This window comes from Astatotilapia calliptera, chromosome 3 (genome assembly GCF_900246225.1).
Source record: "Astatotilapia calliptera chromosome 3, fAstCal1.2, whole genome shotgun sequence".
NCBI classification, from domain to species: Eukaryota; Metazoa; Chordata; class Actinopteri; order Cichliformes; family Cichlidae; genus Astatotilapia; species Astatotilapia calliptera.
The window spans coordinates 24329127-24349965 of record NC_039304.1 but is presented as its reverse complement, the minus strand read 5'-3'; the positions used below and the strand labels follow the sequence as shown (position 1 = coordinate 24349965).

The window sequence follows — 20839 nt, the reverse complement described above, 5'->3', positions numbered from 1 at the left end:
TAAAAATATATTAAAACTCTTAAAGTCTTTGTTGTGACGCTCCAAAGTGAAGGCAGCAGAAACTAGTTTGCCTTTGAGATGTGATAGAACTTGTTCCACTAATGGCAAACTAAATGGACTGCACATAGTTTAGAAATATACTTACTCGTGTAATTAAGATCAAACTAACTAAAGACCAAAACACCGCAGAACCATATGTGACCAAGTGGACTTCAGGGACTAGTAGCCACAACTCATCATCACTCAGGAAGCTCCACTCTGAATTAGCAGACAAAGGTAGGGGTGGACTCCTTGGGCAAAGTGTAGGGGGCCCCGGGCAAACCTGTGCCTTTCAACATGTCACAATGGACATGTCGAACCTTGTCCAAGTCTCCCACAGGGGCAATGGTATATACAGCCCCATTCCCTTGAGGTGCCCTGAACACCTGGTAGGCAACGGAGCTCCATAGGTCCTGGATCTTGTGCCGGCCCCGGGCACTGTGATCTCGAAGATACACCAGTCGACTGACCTGTAAAGGCGCAGGGTGGACTCTCTGATCATGCCGCTACTTGAGACAGTCAGCGGCCATCGACAACCATGTCCAAGCTCCCTCAAAAGCCACTATTAACCTGGCTTGATGCTCAGCAATCCTGTACTTTTCCTGGCACTGGGTCCCGGGCCAATAGCAACGCTGCCTGACCAGTTCAGTGGTACGCTCAATATCCTGGTGCTCATGGTCCTTGTGCAGTTGTCTCAAGGTCTCAACCCCCCCACCCCCTCTTGAGACGGGAAGGCCCCAGTCTACAGCTTAGTAGCAGAGGGTAACACCGCAGGACACCGAGCCTGCTGAAGCAGAGTTGGAACTGAAGTCCCAGGCACCACACTCTTGACCAGGCTAGAGCCTGTCTCATACTGTTGAGAGAGAATGTCAGGATTCCCATTGGTGCGGCCCGAGTTGAAGTTGAAGTCGCTCCACCAGAACTCAGACCAGCGCTGTACTGCCAAGTTTCTAAGTTGTTGCAGCTCCTCTTCCATGGCGATAATCCTAGACAAAATGTCTGTGAAGGTTCTCAGTCATCCAGGTCATCGTAGTCTAAGGAGCTTGCAAAGAAAAGCGTCTGGACTTCTTTAAGTTGCTTGAAGATGTTTCACCTCTCATCCAAGAAGCTTCTTCAGTTCTAAGGTCAAATGGTGGAGAGTCCCAGATATAAACCTAGTGTGAGTGACCCCCACAGAGGGGATTAGAGGATCATCATGGGGTCCTTTTGTCCCTCTGTGGGGGTCACTCCCACTAGGTTTATATCTGGGACTCTCCACCATTTGACCTTAGAACTGAAGAAGCTTCTTGGATGAGAGGTGAAACATCTTCAAGCAACTTAAAGAAGTCCAGACGCTTTTCTTTGCAAGCTCCTTTGAATCCTAGACGAACCAAAAACAAGGGAAAGTTAAGGTAGTGAAATGCTAAAATCCTGTTTCTATTCTTCCTGAACCTGGATTCTGCTGTCTTGTCTACAATCAACCACAAAAAAAAAGTCTTCAAATACTATGATCACTACCTAAATAAAACAATTTACGACACCCTCAACCTCAAATGTGCATCCTGTCGAACATAAATGAAGCATCAGGTCCCAGAAACTGATCCCTGGGGCACAGTGTGCTCAGTAACTGGAAAGCAGAAGATCTCTGAGTAACTTAACAATGAATTCCATGTTAAGAGGGATGTGAGCAATTATCCAGTGGGTAAGAGAATCTTAAGAGAAATATTAATGGTGGGATAGTTTGAAGAACACTTGAGAAGATTCTCTGCAAGCTGCAGTGACTGAATACCTGAATTATTGTTTTTTTTAACCACTTTGAAGAGTCTCCTCAATAGATACAGTAAGAGTTTCCATCATAACAGATACTGTTCAGTTTTCTGACTAAAACTGAAACACCGAGTACAGACTTTCACTGACTGAAATTTACATACAAAGTGCTTGGATTTTTATTTTCCACTTTGTTGTGCTTATTGCTGCACAACAAAGCACCTTGCAGGGATTGTTCCCACGCTGGCAAAAGTTTACTGCAAATGATAAATGATGCTATATTTTGTAAAACAACATTTTATCACCTATTTTTAACAACTTTCTCAGGGGCAGACCTAAAGAAATGTTCTTAGGGTGGCATGAGGGCAGCAGGGAAGCTACTTTTTTCACACAAAAAAGTCAGAAATCTGTAGTGTTACGAAAAAAATTATATATTATCACCAAAAATGTAAAACAAATTTTTGATGTTTCACTGGGTTAATGCACTTATCTTCATGCTTTTTCCAGAGTGTACTAATCAAACATCTGCACTCAAAAAAAATGAAATTGGGTGGTTGTTAGATTTACAAGATTGAAACTTCTAATTTGAACAAAATAATTTAACATTTCTATGGTGAACATAATTAAATCAAATAGACAATTTGATGTAAGCTACCAATCAGTGTAAAATTAAAACAAAAAACCAAAAAATATCTTTCACATCTCGTAAGTCTTACACGAAATAAAAAAAATACATTTTTTTTATTGCGCCATGTGTGCAGAGTGTTAGATTTTTTTAGTGCTGGCTTGATATTACTAACAAATTGGGTGCATCAACACCTGATATATGGATAACATCTATAGAGGTGCATATAGCCAAACCTTTACAGGCTTGCTGTCAGATACTTGTGCACCCCTGCCTCCTCAGTGCCATGTGAAAGTGTTTTTTTCTGAAGCTGGAGGGGTTATTACGAAAAAAAAAAAAAAAAAGAGGGGGAAACTCACTGAGTCCAAGCACAGTGGAAAAAAATATATTATTTCTTAATAAGACTGACTAAAGTTTTCAGGAGCACAATCACTGTGTCATCATTTGAAAACACTGCAAAAGTTTTACATAAACGTCTCCTGTCTGATTGGATTTATTTAAAGAAGAGGGCGTCACTAAGTGACAAGATTTGTGACCAGCAGGACCAGCAGCTGTGTGCACACGAAGCCTCAAGAAACTTAGATGAAAAAAAAACTTACATAAAAACAAATACCGGAAATCACTTTAGCAGAGACCTTGAATAATAATACAATTAGTAATAGTATAAAGAGCAGTAATGTTATTACTAGTTTAGTCTCTGTAGTTTTTCCTCCAGGTCATTAGGTGGCGATGATCCGGCCGATAAAATTAAATCACATGATTTCCGGCGGAACGTTAAGAAAAAATAACAAAACAGGGTGGTATGGCAAAGAGGTTGTGATGAAGCCAAGGCATAAAGCTCAGTTACCGTTGATATTACTATGTGTAGCGTTCGGATTAGGAGGTGAAGGAGCGGACACCGAGGGGAAGCCAATGTTAGCCAGTATCGCATTGTTTTGTGCACCATGAATTTACGAGGGCTCTTTCAGGACTTCAACCCCAGGTAACGTAGCTGCGTCTCAGCTAGCACCGTAGCTAGTTAGCATGGATTAAGTGTTCGGTGAGATCGTCTCTCTGCTGTTTGGAAAAGAAAAAGTAAAAAGCAGACTCATTATGCGTGTGGAAATCACGTTCTCTGGTTTCTGGTTAACCTACAGGGATACCTCTCAATAAAGTCACTAATGCTAACTAAAACCTAACCAAGGCCCGGCTAGCAGGCTAGCTGTTACCACCGATGATTTGCTAGTTAAAGACAATTTAGTGTTGTCTACAGTGGATTGTGGCTCTAGTTATGTCATGTTTCCTTTTGTTTCAATTGCCACTTTTCGGTAAAAACAAACAAACAAAATAAAAAATGATTAAAATAAAGTTATTTGGCATTTGTGCACATATAGTAGGTAGGTATGGGTACTCAAGAAATACTGTTCTAAAATGTAACCAAAATTGTATTTGTTAAAGTTGTTCTTATGTTGGCCTGCTTTTCTTAAATTGGAGCAAGTTTGTCCACATGATTGCTGACAGCTAAGACTCAATACCCTACATGCTGCACTCAACATATCTATCAAACTACCTGTCAGAAAACAAAGTTTTAGAAATCTGTCAAAAACTATTCTAAGCTCTAAGGCAGGGGTGTCTGACTCCAGGCCGCTAGGGCCAGAGTCTGCAGGCTCTAGATATGACCTTGGGTCAACACACCTGAATCAAATGATTAGTTCATTACCAGGCCTCTGGAGAACTTCAGGACATGTTGAGGAGGTAATTTAGCCATTTAAATCAGCTGTGTTGAATCAAGGACACATCTGAAACCTGCAGGACCCTCGAGGCCTGGAGTTCGACACCTCTGCTCTAAGCGTTAACCATTACACAAAGTTTTAAAAGGGATTTTTGTAATTACCATTGGGTTATGGCAGTTGTGGTATAAACCTGTCTAATACAGTTGTTAAGCATCTTATAATAAATGTTCAAGTGGGAGAAAATGAGCTTTCCATATTTGCCTTTAACTATAAAAACTGCAAAGCTGCATCTTTTTTCATCATCATGTCTTTCATTTTTCCTCTCTTCTGTTGCAGCAAGTTCCTAATCTATTCTTGCCTGCTGCTCTTCTCCGTGTTGCTGTCCTTGAGGCTGGATGGAGTTATCCAGTGGAGCTACTGGGCTGTGTTTACGCCAATATGGCTGTGGAAGCTGTTGGTCATCATCGGGGCGTCCGTGGGCACCGGAGTCTGGGCCCACAACCCTCAGTACAGGTTAGACTCTCTCACTTGTATGTGAATTGGTAGTTAGAGTAGACTGTCTGTAAAAAGATAGACGTTCACTATTGCTTAGTGAAGTCCCCTTGTGAAGCTTTTCCTCAGGCTCTGTTTTATTTTCGTAGTCATTTTTACAATTCATTTTTTATTTAGTCTGACCTGAGTGTAGTGATTGAATCTGTAAAGTAAATAATGGAAGTGTTTACTGGGGTAACAGAGCGAGGGAAGCGGGGCAGTTTTCCCAAAGTCTCCTGTAGCATCAGAAATGTTTTTTTGCAAGCAGAGGAGTTGTTGCCTGCTGGACAGTGAAAAGAATGCAGGGTCGGCTTCACTTTCTCAGAGAGAAGCTCTGTCCATCTATTCTTGCTGTCTGTGGTTTAAAGTAACTAGCAGACCCTGAACTGTGCACAGCTCTTTGCATTGGTGTTAGGTAAACAACTGTATACTGTTACATTTACCAGAGCAGTACTGATTTTTAGAGTGATGAATTTGTTAGACAAAATAAATATGTAAATATGATGATGCTCACCCAGACTTCATCTTCTTATTGTTGTCGTCTCGTTTTAGACTTAAATCGGTGGCTTACTTTGATCATTTGACAGATATAATCAGCGGTCGCTGGTCTGTACTACAAATATTAAAATTTGGGCTGATGGTTAAAATTCATAACGAACGTGGCATGTGAACACAGTCATAAGTTTGTCACATGGTGCTCAATGTAACTGCCAATATTAATGATTTGTATACCCTATAAGGATGTTGACATTTCCATTACCCTGGGGAATGTTAATGAATTCATCTAGGAGAAGATTGGGAACATACGTTTAAGTATGGTGATAGCAGCAGCCCAGGTTCAGCTTGAATGCTGAGATCAGGGCACCTGAAGTGTTTTAACCTTTATGATGACCTCTGTCAGGGCTGAGGGGGAGACGTGTGTGGAGTTCAAGGCCATGCTGATAGCGGTGGGGCTCCACGTCCTGCTGTTGATGTTCGAGGTGCTGGTGTGCGATCGGGTAGCGAGAGGAAACTACTTCTGGCTTCTCGTCTTCATGCCACTCTTCTTTGTGTCACCCGTTTCCGTAGCAGCGTGCGTCTGGGGGTTTAGACACGACCGTTCTCTTGAGGTAAGGCGTCTGATTTTTATGAGGAAACTCAGAAACTATGATCGTAAAATATCACAAAACTACACTTTTCCAGCTGTTTGTCAAGATTCAGTGTCAAAAGATACAACAGTGAGGGGTTTGTATTTTTGTTATCCTCAAATGTTTTATTCATCAATCTTTAGTCAGAGTTGTTTGAATTAAAGCCTGATCCGTGTCTGAAGTCTTCTGCATACTGTTCTTGCATTATCAGACTCAACTCAGGCAAAGTTGCCCTTTTTTAAACATCGTGTATGAAAAAGCAAGAAATGGTCTTAAGGGTAGTGCTTTCTGTGAGTTGAAGGTGTTCGTGACGTGTGAAGGTCTTGGCCAGCGGCGAAGCGTTTGCATGTTCTCCCAATGCCGGCGTAACTCTTGGTCTCCAACAACACTGGTTGTTTTTGTTGCATCTTCTGCATGGCTTTAAATCCCACTGAGAGTGTTCATATGTAGGATGCGTGTAACAGAATAGGCAGTTTAATCAAAGTACAGTCCTGAACTTCTGTCCTGATTGTTTCTCCCTGTCTTCCTCTCCTCAGCTGGAGGTGTTGTGTTCAGTAAATATTCTGCAGTTCATCTTCATCGCTCTGAAGCTGGACAAGATCATCAACTGGCCTTGGCTGGTGAGGCACACAAAACATGCCACTTATTGTGCTTCCATTGTGACCACAATCTGTGCTGGTCCTGAAGCCCTCTATGAACTTGCTTTAATGACACCCTGCCTGTGTTTGTGTGCTGCAGGTGGTGTGTGTCCCACTGTGGATCCTCATGTCCTTCCTGTGCCTTGTTGTCCTTTACTACATCATCTGGTCAGTCCTCTTTCTCCGCTCCATCGACATCATCGCCGAGCAGCGGCGAACTCACATCACCATGGCGATCAGCTGGATGACTATCGTCGTACCGCTTCTCACATTTGAGGTGAGGCGTGAAGTCTGCATCATCTCGTGTTGTTTAAAATGGCTAGCTGTTTGGTCTCCAATGTAAAGGCCAAGACTCAGCAGTCCATCTGCATCTTAAGGATAAAGGACACTCTTTCAAGGATGCCAACGTTCACATTTTGGACAGAGAGGACAGATGGTTTGAAAGAGGAGTGAAAGAAGCCATCTATGTCCACTGTGAGCGACCATCAGAGGCGGTGGTTTACGACACCAACTCTCTGCCATCTATAATCCAGTTTTGAGATCCCTTCCCAGACGCCTTAACGCCCACTCACATCCTGGGCCATCTGACCTCAGGAAGGTGGGGCCAGGTTTCACAATGAGCTCACCCGAAACCCTGGCTGATTGTGACCCACACCCGTTTTCACATCTAGGCTTATGTGATTAGGTAGAGGATCATTAGGGGGTCCTTTTGTCCCTCTCGGGGGGGAAACTCCCACTAGGTTTATATCTGGGACTCTCCATCATTTGATCCCAGAACTGAAAAAGCTTCTCGGATGAGAGGTGAAACGTCTTCAAGCAACTTAAAGAAGTCCAGACGCTTTTCTTTGTAAGCTCCTTAGACTGTTACAGTCTTTGGCTCATGCTCGTCTTCTTTCTTTTCATCTTTCTTGTTTTTAATAAATACAAACTAAAATATATTGTAAAGCGAGCTGGAGAGAATGGCGGATAAAAAGCCTTGCAAACTAAGGCACAGTTGAACAGTCTAAAGTGGGCTGGCGCAGGCACTTAGACCATAAAGACAGACGCTCCTGTGGTGTCTGGTTGGTAGAGTCAAAAATCGCTGCACACATGCATGTTTTTTCCTCCCAGCAGCAGGATGTCTGATAACATTCACATGTTTTTACAGATCCTTCTGGTGCACAAGCTAGACGGTCACAACAGCCTGAGCTACGTGTGCGTGTTCGTCCCTCTGTGGCTCTCCCTGCTCACACTCATGGCCACCACCTTCGGCCAAAAGGGAGGAAACCACTGTGAGTATCTGCAGCTGGACTTGTGGTCCCTGCTGCTGCTGCTGTTTCAGAAATCCCACAACTTTCCCTTAATATAGCTTCATTAAAACTTTTATCTTTCGATGTTTGTCATTTCTCGGACTCCAGCAAATAATGTTCTATGAAGCTGCTGGTTCTGTAAATCATTTGGTCTGTAAAATGTGAGGAAAAATAAATGAAAAGATTATATTTTGACTTTTTGATTGACCTGAGAGTAAATGAGAGGAGGGTAAATTTCCTTTTAATTATTTATGTGGTCATATTTTAATAATATTAAACTTTGTCTGCAAATCAAAAGCTTTTCATTGTTTCTCTCTTCTGCTCCGTCCTTATTTCCGATCAGGGTGGTTCGGCATCCGGAAGGACTTCTGCCACTTTCTGCTGGAGCTCCTTCCCTTCCTGCGAGAGTATGGCAACGTGTCCTATGACCTTCAACGTAGTGAGGACCCCGAGGCGGCCGAGGATCTGCCCGTCCCTGAACCGCCGCCAAAGATTGCCCCCATGTTCCACAAGAAGACCGGCGTGGTGATCACGCAGAGCCCCGGGAAATACTTCGTCCCGCCACCCAAACTCTGCATCGACATGCCGGACTAATGGCGGGTCAAAGCATGAGCAGTCGTGGGTGCCGAACTAAAAAAGCCAAAACCGCTTCAGAGACTGTTTCTTTTGTTTTGTTTTAAATCCACTCTCCACTGAAGGATTTTGGTCCCCCCCCCACCCTGAACTGTGCATCAGCATGCCCAGCACGGGCAATCCACCTGAACTAAAACGGCAATGGATCCAAGATCCCCGCTGTCCTCCTGACTTGCTGCCTTTAAAGGGTGAAATCATGGAACCCACGAAGGGACAGCTTTGTTTTTCACCTCTCGCTGGAGCCACAGTGTTGTTGCTGACTCCCAGTTGTATCTGTGGTGAGGAAACATCCAAGACTCTATTGGATCTAAACTTCAGGGTGACATGATGCTGACATCAGTGAGAACTGGATGCGTGTAGACTTTAAATGTTCGCTCTGAACTGCTGTAGATCTTTGCTTTATGTTCAGAGGATGTTAAAAACAAAATCAACACTTTTTGGGTTTGTGACGGGGACCATTGGAGAGGCTCCATACAGGGATCAATGTAACCCTGTCCTTTCAATTCTCTCTTCATCATTTAGGTGTTAAAAAAAAAAAAAAAAAAAAAAAAGGGTGTGGGGCTCAGAGGAAAAGTTTCTATCTTTTTTGTTCAGGGCTGCCTTGGAGCAATACTTGTGTGTCAGTGCATTGAAGCAGCTGTTGGGCTGCTTTCTGATTGCACATTTGGAGAAAAGATTCACAGGGCTTATATGTAGGGCTGTGCAAAACTACACGATCCCCAATACTCTGCCCCAAACATGCAAGTTGTTTAAACGAATTAGTTTGGCTAAGAGGGAACTTCTTCTCAGCCACCCCAAACGGGAGGAAAGAGTAAAGTTTTGTTTTCCAAAGCGTTCGTGCACTCTGCAAGCATTGCTTTAAGACTACCCTTGAAGAAAAAAAGCATCTTTTCTTTAAAAAGAAAAGGAAATAGCACTTTGTTACTATGTTCCAGGAGGAACCCAGTTTGACTCGTTGGATTTTTCTATTCCTGTTTAGTTTTTGTTTTTGTAAATAACACAACTTGTCAAGTTAGGGACCATAGCGCTGACGAGAGTGGGTGGGGGTAAAAAAGTAAACGTCAATCATGCACTCCTGATTTTTGATTGAGGATGGTAGAAAAGATTGCACAGCCAATCTTATGAATGCAATCTGTGTGACTGCAATTTTAAGGTGATGTAGCATCCTTAACATTAAACTGACGGCTTGGGTTTTTGATTGAAGAAGTAAGGAGTTGAGCAGAGTTTAGAAGCTAACACATATCTGCATTAAGTCTAACCGTGAAAATAAAAATCTTGACCTGTTCAGGAGATAAAGACAGCGTGCCCTCCCCTCTTCTTTTTTTTTTTTTTTTTTTTTTTTTTTAAACTCTCCCTTCTATGCTGCCATTAGTTTCTTCTCGTCATTGCTGGGGGATTGTCAGGTGTCACTAAACATACCGGGTTTTTGTTGTCTGTATATTTATTTCAGAATTAAACTGAGAAAGTAATCCAGCCCTGAATTATTCTTCACTGTGATCGTGCCACAAACAGTTCCCGTGCTGCGCTCTGGTCTAACAGTGCTTCAGTCGGCATGCAGCAGTCTGTCTCTGCCTCTTGGATCACTGATTGACTTCTTTCTGTAAAGTGGGTGAATGTCAGAGATCGATTCTATGGGTCTGACACTGAAATATGATATTCAATGTTTTCTGGGATTAAACTCCATTGTCACGAGACAGAGCGATGTCACATCATGTTTTGTTTTTGGGCCAGAGGTCCATGGAAAAAAAAAAAAAAAAAAAAAAAAGAGTAGTATCTTTAGGATCTTCACCAGCAGCCCATCACAAAATACATTTGTCCTTATTTCTTTGGTCGACTCTATTAAAAATGGTAAAGAGGACACAGTTTACCAGGAATAAAAGTATTCTTGCACCAACATGTTGACTCCCAAGCTGATTCCCTTAGTTGACATAGCATGTGTCAGCATTGGTGTGTCCTTAAAAAAATTTGAGAAAACTTGGTAAGTGAAGGACCAAAGAAGCAACAGGCCTAAAAAAACTATAGAGTTGATGAGCGGTATCCGTAGTTACGTCCTTAAGAAATTCAATCATTTAATTTCATTTAAATAGCGCGAATTCAAAGCAACAAGGTAAAGACGATAAGAAAAAAAGACCTCATCGCCCATATTAGACAGCTGTAGAAAAATTTGAGTTTTAATAGTTTAATTTCACCAGCAGCGAGTAAACTCATCGATAAAACCTGTGGCCGTGTAGCAATCTAATACTTACCATGCTCAGAAATGCAGTTTTCAAATCAAGGTTAAACTTTGGCTCTTCATGTTTGATGTGTTAAAAGGTCTTATCAGGTAATAGCAGCTCCTGAAGACCTCCTGGGTACAAGGCTCCACTCCCATAAGTGTGCACGAATGAGCAGTAACGCTGGACAAGCTGGAAAGGTGCAAGCTGGCTTACAGCTTTAAGACTTCAGCGTCTGGGCACTGGATTTGGATTCTGACTAGAAAAAGTTATTTAAAATAAACTTTATTTGTGCACTAATGGGCCGTGTGAACTTCTTCAAACAGGAATCTTTTATTAATATCAAAATATAGCAGTGTCTTGACTTTTATATACACTTTTACATAATCATACTCAAAATGATGCTGTTCAAGTAAAGGAGGACCTAAAAGTTAATGACTGTATAATTCACATTGTTGAGTATACTTTGGGACCACCTCCAGGGCCGCCTTCATGTCAGAGCTCCTTGTGTACAGTAGAGGTGATAAACTGTTCTGCTCAAAGCTGGACCCAGGTTCCTGAAAAACAAGCCAACAGGAGAAAGCATGAAGCATTCACACACACACACACACACACACACACACACTCAAGGTACTGTAGTGGTTTGTGGTGGTCAAAGTATCAACACTGGAAGTTCATGACATTGATTAAACCTCTCTTGTAATTCTTCCATCGCTACCTTTCTCTCCACAGCCATGCTAATCCAGTTGCGTATTAATATTCTCTCCAGTGTGTCCACCATGAACAAGTCCAACTTATTGCCGGCAATCTGAACAAAGCTCTTATCACACTTGTACAAGGATCAGAAAGTCAGATATTCTATACTTGTACCGTGAGAGGTCAAATGTCTTCTCCACGTCTGCAAACCAGATGCAGACTGGCTCTGAATTTAAGCCACATTATTTTTCTTGAAGCTGAGGTTGAACTAGTCGATCCAGCACCCTGCCACAGACCTTCCATCAAAGCTGATCTTCCTCAACACACCCTCCGGTCCCCTTTCTTCAAAAAGGGGGAACGCCACTCCAGTCAAAGGGCACTTTGTATCACATCCACTATACCACAGCATGGGCAGGAAGCTTCTTTCCCTTCCTGACGTGTCTGTCAGAATCACTTCAAGACTGACAAAAAGTTTTATTCCATTGCCTTTCCAAACTCCTTCCACAGCCATATTTCTGCCTACGAGCCCCTTCCTCAGACCTGGCATCTCTGGTCACACTCAAATACTACAAACACCACTGGAAGAAGCCAGGAAAAAATGTGAAACTGTATTTACAAACCTTTTGAGCTTCCCGTATCGGATCGAGGAAAGGAGTTTCTCTTTCTCTGCTTCACTTGTGCACTGTTCATATGCTGTCAGAAGACTGAAAATGACAGAAAAGACAAAGATTTAATAAATAATCCTTCATATCTTACATTAGTATGGAGACACAGCGTGACTGCTCTGACATATTTAGTTATTTTGTTCTGGGGCCATGCTATTCAGTCAGCATCTAATGACCTACTGCCATACTGATTTTTTTTAAACATCAGGTGCAGATCTTTTAAATATTACTGCAATCAGATCCACATATCCTGAGGGTGCCTTCAGTTAGTGTGTTTTTTTGGAACAAGCTGCCTGCTGATCAGAGAGCAATTAAATCTGTGCCGATTACAGATGTGCACAATACACTCCAGACAAAGAAGAAGAAAAACAAGCCACACACTAAACGATATGATATGAAAATGCATTAATGCAAAAGACGTATTATTAAAATGTGGCAACTACCTCAACAAAAATGTAAACTTGAAATGATAACAAAACAATAGATCATCCATCCGTCCACCCGTTCTGAGCCCTTCCCAAATGACTGAACTCCTCACCCCATCTCTAAGAGAAAGCCCAGCCACCCTTTGGAGAAAGCTCATTTCTGCCGCTTGTATCCATGATTTCGTTCTTTTACTTTCAAAATAACTAATAACAAACAAATTAACAGAATTCTCCACAACAGCTCCACCTGGTGGCAGACGACCACACTGGCCATCATTTAAAATGTTAACGGATTAAAGCTGCTTGTTGATTTGATTGTACACTTCTTTATGACGCACAGGAGGAAATAGCCCTAATCTAACAGGCAGCAACAATAGATAAGGAACTGTAACTATTGGAGATCATAATCCCTCCTTGTCTTTATTTTCGTCTCTCTCTTGGCTGTTAACTTAAGATAAGCAAATCAGGAACCCCGGTGAGCTGTGGAGTATGCAGTATGCTGTACTACCAGCTACCTGTGTGGCGTGCTGTAGTGTTCCAGTATAGCAGCTGCTTTGTCTCCAGACAATCCGCTGATCTGCATCAGCTGTCTGGCAAACACTTCTCTCACCGTCTGACACTACAGGGGAAGAAAGAGTGAAGCCAGGATTAGAGACGATCACCAAGACAACCAGTTTAATTCAGGCTTTTGAAGCAGATTCACACCTTGTTTTTGACTGCACCGTGGTTGAACTCTGCAAAAGACATAAGGGAGCAGGAGGGGAGCCCTCTCTCCTCTTCGTCACTGCCTCCATCGCCCTCCAGCTCTCTGGAGCGACAGATCAGCGTTCGGTTCTGAAAAAGGTTTAAACAGGAAAAAAGCAAAAGTTACAGTTAAGAAAGATGTAAGGCTGATTTTATGTTATGTTAACAGTAAAATGATCCTTATGGCTCAATTAACAAGTGTTGTCATGCAGTAGAGACGTGTGCACAGGTGGAAACTGGTGCTGCCTAATCTCAATGTGACAGCATATATTCAGATGTAAATCTTACCAACATCGACACAGTGGGAAACGAGGATGAAACAGTTGCAAGGTTTCATGCACCTTTTGACTGTGGTTGACTGCACCACCCAGTGGCCAGAGGTGGTCCCCTTGCCATCCACAACTGCGGCGGTGGTGTCCAGGCCATTTTTGACAAATTGGGTTTCGCGTTTCAGTTCATTACAGAGCTTTAGTCTGCCATGACTGACGGGGGGGTCAGGATCCACCGCACCACTGCAGATGACCCACAAGCTAACAGGATGTGCGAGCAGTTTCACAGGTCGCTTAAGGCTGTGCTCCATGCTTCTCTAACAGATGGCAACTGGGTTGGACCACCTCTAGTGGGCCTTTGCTGGGGCTGCGCTCTGCAGTTAAGGAGGATCTTGGTGCCCCCACCCCAATGCTTTGATTCAAGTGGACTTGCTTCGTGCTCCTGGTCTGGTGCACCTTTGCCCAAAAGACTTCAGAAACTTTAGAAAGTTTGTTTTCGTCAGGCATGATGCCCACAGGACACCATGCGTCTGAGACTCGACATAGGGAGACTATATGTGTTGATACACTTAAACCCGCACACATTATTGCGGACAATCAAGTAGTGACAGCCCAGGTCCCCCGCCGCAGCCGCCCACCTTCCACAGGGTTAAGGGTTTTCCCCCTAAGAGCGCCGCTCAACCGACAGAGCTCGAGTTTTCTTCAGCCTTTCCTGACCGCCCACACCAGCCTCATTCTCAGGACAGAGCTTCCTCTACCAGTTCTCTGCCTCCCAGGTTCAGCCGTTTGCTTAAGCCCAGGGTCCTGGACTAATAGGAGACCCCACTGGGTGTTGGGAGGGGGAAGCACCACTAGGTGGCTCCACTCACACCCAGTGTGTTAGAGTTTTCACGCCTTGAGTGTTCAGCTGTGTGAAGCCGAGATTAAAATATTGGGCTCTCTCATGTCGCCCTTACATAACTCCACAATGTAAAATTGGAACATGTATCTTTTTGTGTTTACCTGGTACAGTTTAGTCAGGAATCGTGTCATGATGGTGAGGTACGCCGCCGACTCCCTCACATCCTGCACTCTCTTCACAAAGAAACCGTCAACCACCTAACACACACACACACACACACACACACACACACACACACACACACACACACACACACACTATGTAAATACCATACACATTAAACATGGTTAATTTTTAGTTAAAAGTCGAGGTTAGAAAATAACTATGTTGTGTGTTTTGTGTGTTTATTTGTTATGGCGCTGGTCATTAATAGCTCAGAGCCAGACGAGCAATGCTGTGATTACATCTAATCATGATACGAATGGTAAAAGAAAATTAATGAAACTCAAATATCGGCAAGGAAACAAAAATTAGACAAAATATAAATCTACTGTCACTGGTCGCCTCACTAGCTACACCTGCTCGACTGGTCTGACGCGTCTCAATTTCTGCTGCAACTTTCTGATGGAAAGATAAAAATTTAAAGTAAACAACAGGAAAGCATGGATCTTTCTCGCCAAAGTTTCGGGCTGATGATGTAAGGGTGTGGGGATATATTCTTGGCACAATTTCGGCTCCTTAGTATGGTAGAGATGCTACACAGGTGCCACAGCGTACCATCTTCTGATGGCTGCGTCCAGCAGGACACCACAACATTTGTTTCAGTTTGAGAGTGACCCATGTGGCCCCACGTGTGCACTCTACCTGTGTGTTGACTATGGCCTGCTGCAGTGTAGTTTCAGGCAAGCTCAGGTGAGAAGCAGCTGATCCACACTCCTCCACTAAATAGATGGGTTTATGAAGACCGCACCTCTTCAGTCGGAACTGACGGAGGGAAGAAAACAGACGAATGAACAAAAGCAGGAGGTGCTGCAGGCCGACGCGAGACGAGGAACAAGCACCGGGTTCTGATGATGTCACTACTTTATGTTTTCCAGTTCATACTCATATAAATTGAACTCAGTTTGGGTTCATCTTGCTTGTAAAAAGCACAAATCATCACCTGTAATTTTGAAGGCGGCGTGCCACCTCACCGATTAATAACTGTATTGGATAAAACCGGGCTGCACACCGACCTTCTGTTCCCTGAAGCGTCCGTCGATGATGCTGCCGCACAGGTCGTCCATCCTCTTCCTCTCCACTATGTAGTCAAGGACCAGCTCCCTGCCTACAGGCGCTCGCAACTGACCTGAGACAGAACAATCCTCCCTGTAAGTTAAACAGGCGTGGCGCGGGATCCCTCCCATCAAACATCAACACTCCCACTCTCTCCTCCTGTATGTGTTACCTGCAACAGGTGCCACCTTTTCCCGAGCCACCCACAGGAAGTCCCCGACGTTTAGTTTCCTGATGTCAAAGTTGACTCCATTTCTCTGAAGCTCTTTCACCAGCTCCTGCTTACGATGGTGACTCCCACTACATAACAAATAAATACATACACAATTCAATTTTATTTATTGAGGTGCTTCACATGGTAAGATAAAGATCCTACAATAATACGGTGAAAACCCAACAATCAGACGATCCCCTATGAGAAACCACATGGCGACAGTGGGAAGAAGAACTCCCTTTTAACAGGAAGAAACCTCGAGGACTGAATGGAGCACAACATGGTTGTAAGAGCAGTTATCGCATGAGAACACAGTAACAACAGTTAGGTCAGTAAATGTGAATGACTGTGATAAATACTGCTGATATTAATACACATTTTTATACGTACACGGCTTTTAATATATTTAAATTCATCAGTAACATCAGTAGCGTGTTTCTTACATGTTAGAAGGCAGATCTCTTACCCAGTGGTCTCGATGAAGTCAACACAGAGCATAATTTCATACGTTCCGGGTAGGAGACATTCTGCGTTCGGCTTTCTGCTTGTCGTCATCGTCGTCTGTGAATCCTGTGGTTTCCCCGATGAACGCACGTCGTCCACGTCGCAGCTAACCTCAGTGACGGTGGGTTGTCTCTCTGCAGGGCTGTGAAAAGAAGAGGAATGCTTTATTCCAAGAGAGAAAAAAATAAGGAGATGAGGATTCAATCTTTTAGTTTCCACTCACTGTATTCTGTTCTCCTCCTTCTCTTCTTCATCTTCATCACTACCAGTGAGGTCTACGACGGGATCATCTTCCTCAGTCGCCTCTAACTCACTCCTAACCGCCTCTCTGTCCCCGTCTGTGTTCGTCTGCTCTGCGGATGCCAGTCGCTCGGCCAAAGTCAGACCTCCTTCTGTCAGAGAATACCTGAAAGAAGCACAAAGGCAAAGAAAAAATACTGCATGGTGGATTACATCTTTGTGGTCGTTGGCAGAGTTTAAATAAAGTAGAGCTGAAACAGCAACAACTGTTAAGTTTTAGCAGCAAGTGCGACAACAAAAAGCAGCTAAGAAGCATCTTTGTCAAATACAGCAGAAGAGAGAGACTAGAAATTATTTGATTTGTTAACAGTCTGATTACTAAGTTGATCCTAATTTCAGTCAAAATTACACCGATTCTTTTTCTTCTTACCAAAGCAGATCATCTGCTTCCACCTCACCCTATCATCCTCCTCCAAAACCCTCTGCAGGTCCTCCTACACTACATCCATGAAGCACCTCTGTGGCCACCTTTCCTCCTGCCTGCCAGCTCCACATTCAGCATCTACTATCCATCTCAGCCCCAGCTCTTTGTCTTCAAGCCTGAGACTTCAGCCTGTCCCTCTGATGCATTCATTCTAATCCTGTCCAAATAAGTCAAAAGCTTAATTTCTAAAAAACACATTTTACTACCTAAATTAGCTGCACTTAAAACACTCAATACGAAAATAAGCCGACTTCTACAAGACTAAAAGAAAAGACGTGAGGTTACAGTAAAAGCACTGACACGCTTCAAGCAGCCGTACCTTGCAGGATTGTGAGTCTTTATCACCAGGTTCTTCTGGATCAGAGTGCTGACTGAGCTCCAGGCGGTGTACTTACTGCCTAAATCAGGCTGCAGACAGAGAAAATGAAGGATGGACACTTCACAAGAAGACGGCGTGCATGCAGACGGATGAAGAACACATGAGATCGAAGTGAAAGCACTCACCACAGTGAACGATTTGTCACAGAGATGCTGAGCTTCTGCCTGCAGCTCCATCTTAAACATGTAACCTTTACTACCAGGGACCTAGACAGAAAGCACACGGCGGTAATGAAACACCGGTTTAACACTGACTGATGCTGCAGTAGTTGGAAGAAAGACGAAAAATCTACCTGAGTTTCTTTGTAAAGAGTCAGCAGCACAGCATAGCCCCCGGATCTCTTCTGGGGGACATACTCCCTCTTCTTCTTCCTCCCTCCATCTCCTCCTCCATCCTTTCCTTGATCACCTGCAGCATTTTTCTATGAGGAAAAAATAGTTACACACTGTAATGACAATGGAAACATCCCCTCATACTGCAAATATCTGGCTGAGGTTTTTTTGTTGTCGTTTCTGATGCTTCTACTTTTACTGTAATCACAAAACGCATTTATTGGTGTGAAGGAAAATATTTATTTCCATGAATCTCCTCTTTGTTTCCAACTTTACCTTTTTGGATGGAGCCAGGATGATGTTATTGTCTGATCGGCCAGGAGGGGGCGCTCCTTTGGGGAGAGCGTGTATAGAAGCGTCAGCACCTGGAGCAGAGGAACAGGTGAAGACACGGTAAACTGGTTGGTTTGTGATACGTGATTTTCACAGAGTAAATATCACTTAGAGGTCACTCGACAAGGCTCACACGTCTCTGCAATGGTCTGACCAAAGAACACGTTACCTGTTCCACTGATTATTTTTTTATTTATCTTTTTTGTTAACAACTCCCTAGTTTTACTAATCTCAGAATCTCTTTACAGAGTCCCACCATGATACCTTCTTTGTTTAGTGAGATGCTGTATAGTGAGAAATAAAAGAGGATTACTTCAGTTTGCCATGTATTCTTTCAGCTCAATATATGTTGATGTTTGTTTGTTTTACAGGGTAAAACATACCTGACATTAATGATAATGTTACAAAACTGCTTTCAGTGATCTGGGGTTAAGCGTCCATTAAAAGCTCACTTCCTCTACTTTAAACAGACTAAATATTTGTTCCTTTAATGTTTTATGATTTGATGCAAAACTACAGACATTGAACACAACATAAGTTTATTGAGAGGTCAACAATTACATGAATACAAACTTCCAGATTTGCAAAGCAAACTTTGCAATGATGCATTTTTTGTATGATTTTCTACAGTTTTGCTCTTAATTCTACTTTTTAATCACAAGCTCATTTTGTTTGATTGCCTGATCATTGAGGACATACAAAAGCCAGAATGATCAGGCTCCATTATATCTGAAAAGAGCACTTCTCTCTCAGACTGCCGGCTTACTTGTGGTTCCTAGGATAGGATTTAAAAGTAGAATGGGAGGCAGAGCCTTCAGCTTTCAGACCCCTCTTCTAATTAGACAGACACCCTATCTAATTATTAGTTTAGGTTTAAAACCTTCCTGTTTGATAAAGCAAATAGTTAGGGCTCGATCAGGTGACCCTGAATCGTCCTTTAATAGTGCTTCTAAAAACTTCTAAAGAAAGGCTACTCTGGGACTTCCCATGATGCACTGAGCCTTTTTTCTCCACTCCTCTCTTTTCACTTCTGATGTTTTTAAATGCCACAACTGCATTTCTGAAACTTTTGTCTCGTCTCCCTCATAGTTAGTCCTTGGTCTCTTTGTGTTGCTAATGTCAGATGGCTGCCCTTTCCTGACCCTGGTTCTGTCGGAGGTTTCTTCCTGTTAAAAGGGAGCTCTTCTTGACCACAGCTGCCAAGTGCTTGCTCATAGGGTATTGCCTGATTGTTCCTCCCTATCACTTTTAAGGTGCATTGAAGCGGCGGCTGTTGTTAATTGATGCTGTATAAAGAACTGAATTGAAACAGTGAAGAAAAGTAACACACAAGTACACATACAGTGAAATCTAGTCTAGTTCTGTGTTGTAAACATATTAGCGTGTGTTTTGGATCATCTTATCCACCCATGCGTTTGCTTCTTACCGTTCTCTCTATAATACCGTTGCAGCTTTTCATCCAGTATCTTACAGATGCCGTCTCCGAAGTTTTGGAGGATCTTTGCCTCTTTGGCGTTCTTGAGCGGCAGTGGATATTTATTCAGTGAGTTGATGGCCTTAAAAAAGACAGCAGCACACAAAAATAAATAGAAATTAGCCATTTCTGCTTTCCTGGTGATTTATATCCCTTTTAATTCCACATTGTCCATCAAAAACGGAAAGCTTGTAGACACATGGAAGGATTTTATTTGTTATATTTGTCCACAGTGGTGGTTTGTGCACCTCACAGCAAGAAGGTTTATGGTTTGAACTTGCCAGCCAGTTAGAGCCTCTTTATATGTCGTCTGTGCCTGCATGCTTCTCTCTGGGTACTCCAGCATCCTCCCACAGTCCATGCATGCATTTCAGATTAACTGGTGTTTCTAAATTGATCTTGGGTGTGCCTGTGTCTGTGTGTTAGCCCTGTGGTGGATTGTCGGCCCAGGATGTACCCAGTGATAGCTGAGGTAAGCTTCCACCCAGAAGCCAACTAGGATCCCTCTTGCTTTAAGGCGAGAGTGCTAACCCCTGCTAACCGCTACATCCTCTGTACCTTGTGGTAGGTGTATTGGATCTTTAGTCCTTTCTCCTTCGCCTCGTCCCGGAGCTCGGTGAGCCACTTGAGGAACAGCGGGTTCGGGCACGAGGGCAGGGCGCGTTTCCGACCCAACCGGACCGGCTCGGTGGCGGGCATCCCTCGGGATCTGTCGGGAAAAGCAGGAATCGATTTAGCCTGTGTAAGATAAAGTCAACCCCAAATAAAGTTTTTCAAACAAGCTACGGGAGCTCTGCGGGTTCAAAGACGTGTGTACAGACAGTTAGATCAGACAGAAATGTAAAGAGAAGTTGTGTGGATGTCCTATAATGCTGATTACCTTTCACTTGTTGACTAGGAACGGCTACTGGCGCCTTGTATTCAAAGACACAGCCCACTTCCTTGTTGACATATGTCACGTGACACAAAAGGGACGGAAGCCCCAAAGGTTCCTAATGTGACGAGTGGCCTCTAGCGGCAAAGGAGGCAATAATAGTATAATAGTGATATAATAAACCTGTAATCTGAAAAAACTTATTTTAAAATCCAACCTTATATTTAATAACTAAAGGCAACACAGAGACATTTTTTACCTTTATAAAAATATGATACTAATTTAAAAAGAAAAAGAAAAAAGAATTGCTGGTCTCCAGCTGTCTGAAATGGTTTGTGGACTCCTTTGTTTCAGAATTATCCAGATGTATTCAGTGGTTGCATGTTTCCACAGAGCCCTCCAGCATACATCACACGCCAAATAATTTGATGTTGTCTTACTGAAATATGTAAAGCTCTCCTTTGAAAAAGATGTGTAGACGTTAGCACATATACTCAAAAATGTGCAGCACTTCAGACGGGTGCACTTATGTACTGT

The 20839-nt window shown here is 43.1% G+C and overlaps 2 protein-coding genes across 2 annotated transcripts; one reads left to right on the top strand and one right to left on the bottom strand.

Annotated features, from left to right (window-relative positions):
* Positions 1-3135: 3135 nt before the first annotated feature.
* tmem185 (transmembrane protein 185) lies at positions 3136-10034 on the top strand. Its single transcript, XM_026162525.1, has 7 exons — positions 3136-3392; positions 4459-4635; positions 5555-5762; positions 6317-6400; positions 6519-6695; positions 7566-7689; positions 8051-10034. The coding sequence occupies exons 1-7, from the start codon at positions 3355-3357 to the stop codon at positions 8299-8301; spliced, it is 1059 nt and encodes a 352-aa protein (XP_026018310.1). The 5' UTR covers positions 3136-3354; the 3' UTR covers positions 8302-10034.
* Positions 10035-10870: 836 nt separating this feature from the next.
* On the bottom strand, positions 10871-20377 carry mus81 (MUS81 structure-specific endonuclease subunit). The gene is made up of 17 exons (XM_026162524.1): positions 20309-20377; positions 19987-20137; positions 19381-19510; positions 17898-17986; positions 17582-17710; positions 17415-17495; positions 17230-17318; positions 16410-16592; positions 16149-16328; positions 15641-15768; positions 15429-15541; positions 15058-15177; positions 14355-14450; positions 13045-13173; positions 12855-12958; positions 11870-11953; positions 10871-11110 (listed from the first exon to the last, which is right to left on the bottom strand). The coding sequence occupies exons 2-17, from the start codon at positions 20125-20127 to the stop codon at positions 11044-11046; spliced, it is 1863 nt and encodes a 620-aa protein (XP_026018309.1). The 5' UTR covers positions 20128-20137; positions 20309-20377; the 3' UTR covers positions 10871-11043.
* Positions 20378-20839: the final 462 nt, after the last annotated feature.

Coding starts and splice junctions, on each gene's coding strand:
- tmem185 (XM_026162525.1), top strand. CDS start 3,355: ATGAATTTACGAGGGCTCTTTCAGGACTTCAACCCCAG. Junction 3,393..4,458: donor TTTCAGGACTTCAACCCCAG/GTAACGTAGCTG, acceptor CTTCTGTTGCAG/CAAGTTCCTAATCTATTCTT. Junction 7,690..8,050: donor CCAAAAGGGAGGAAACCACT/GTGAGTATCTGC, acceptor ATTTCCGATCAG/GGTGGTTCGGCATCCGGAAG.
- mus81 (XM_026162524.1), bottom strand. CDS start 20,127: ATGCCCGCCACCGAGCCGGTCCGGTTGGGTCGGAAACGCGCCCTGCCC. Junction 16,593..17,229: donor AAGACTCACAATCCTGCAAG/GTACGGCTGCTT, acceptor TGCTTCTTTCAG/GTATTCTCTGACAGAAGGAG. Junction 14,451..15,057: donor AGGCCATAGTCAACACACAG/GTAGAGTGCACA, acceptor TGTGTGTGTTAG/GTGGTTGACGGTTTCTTTGT.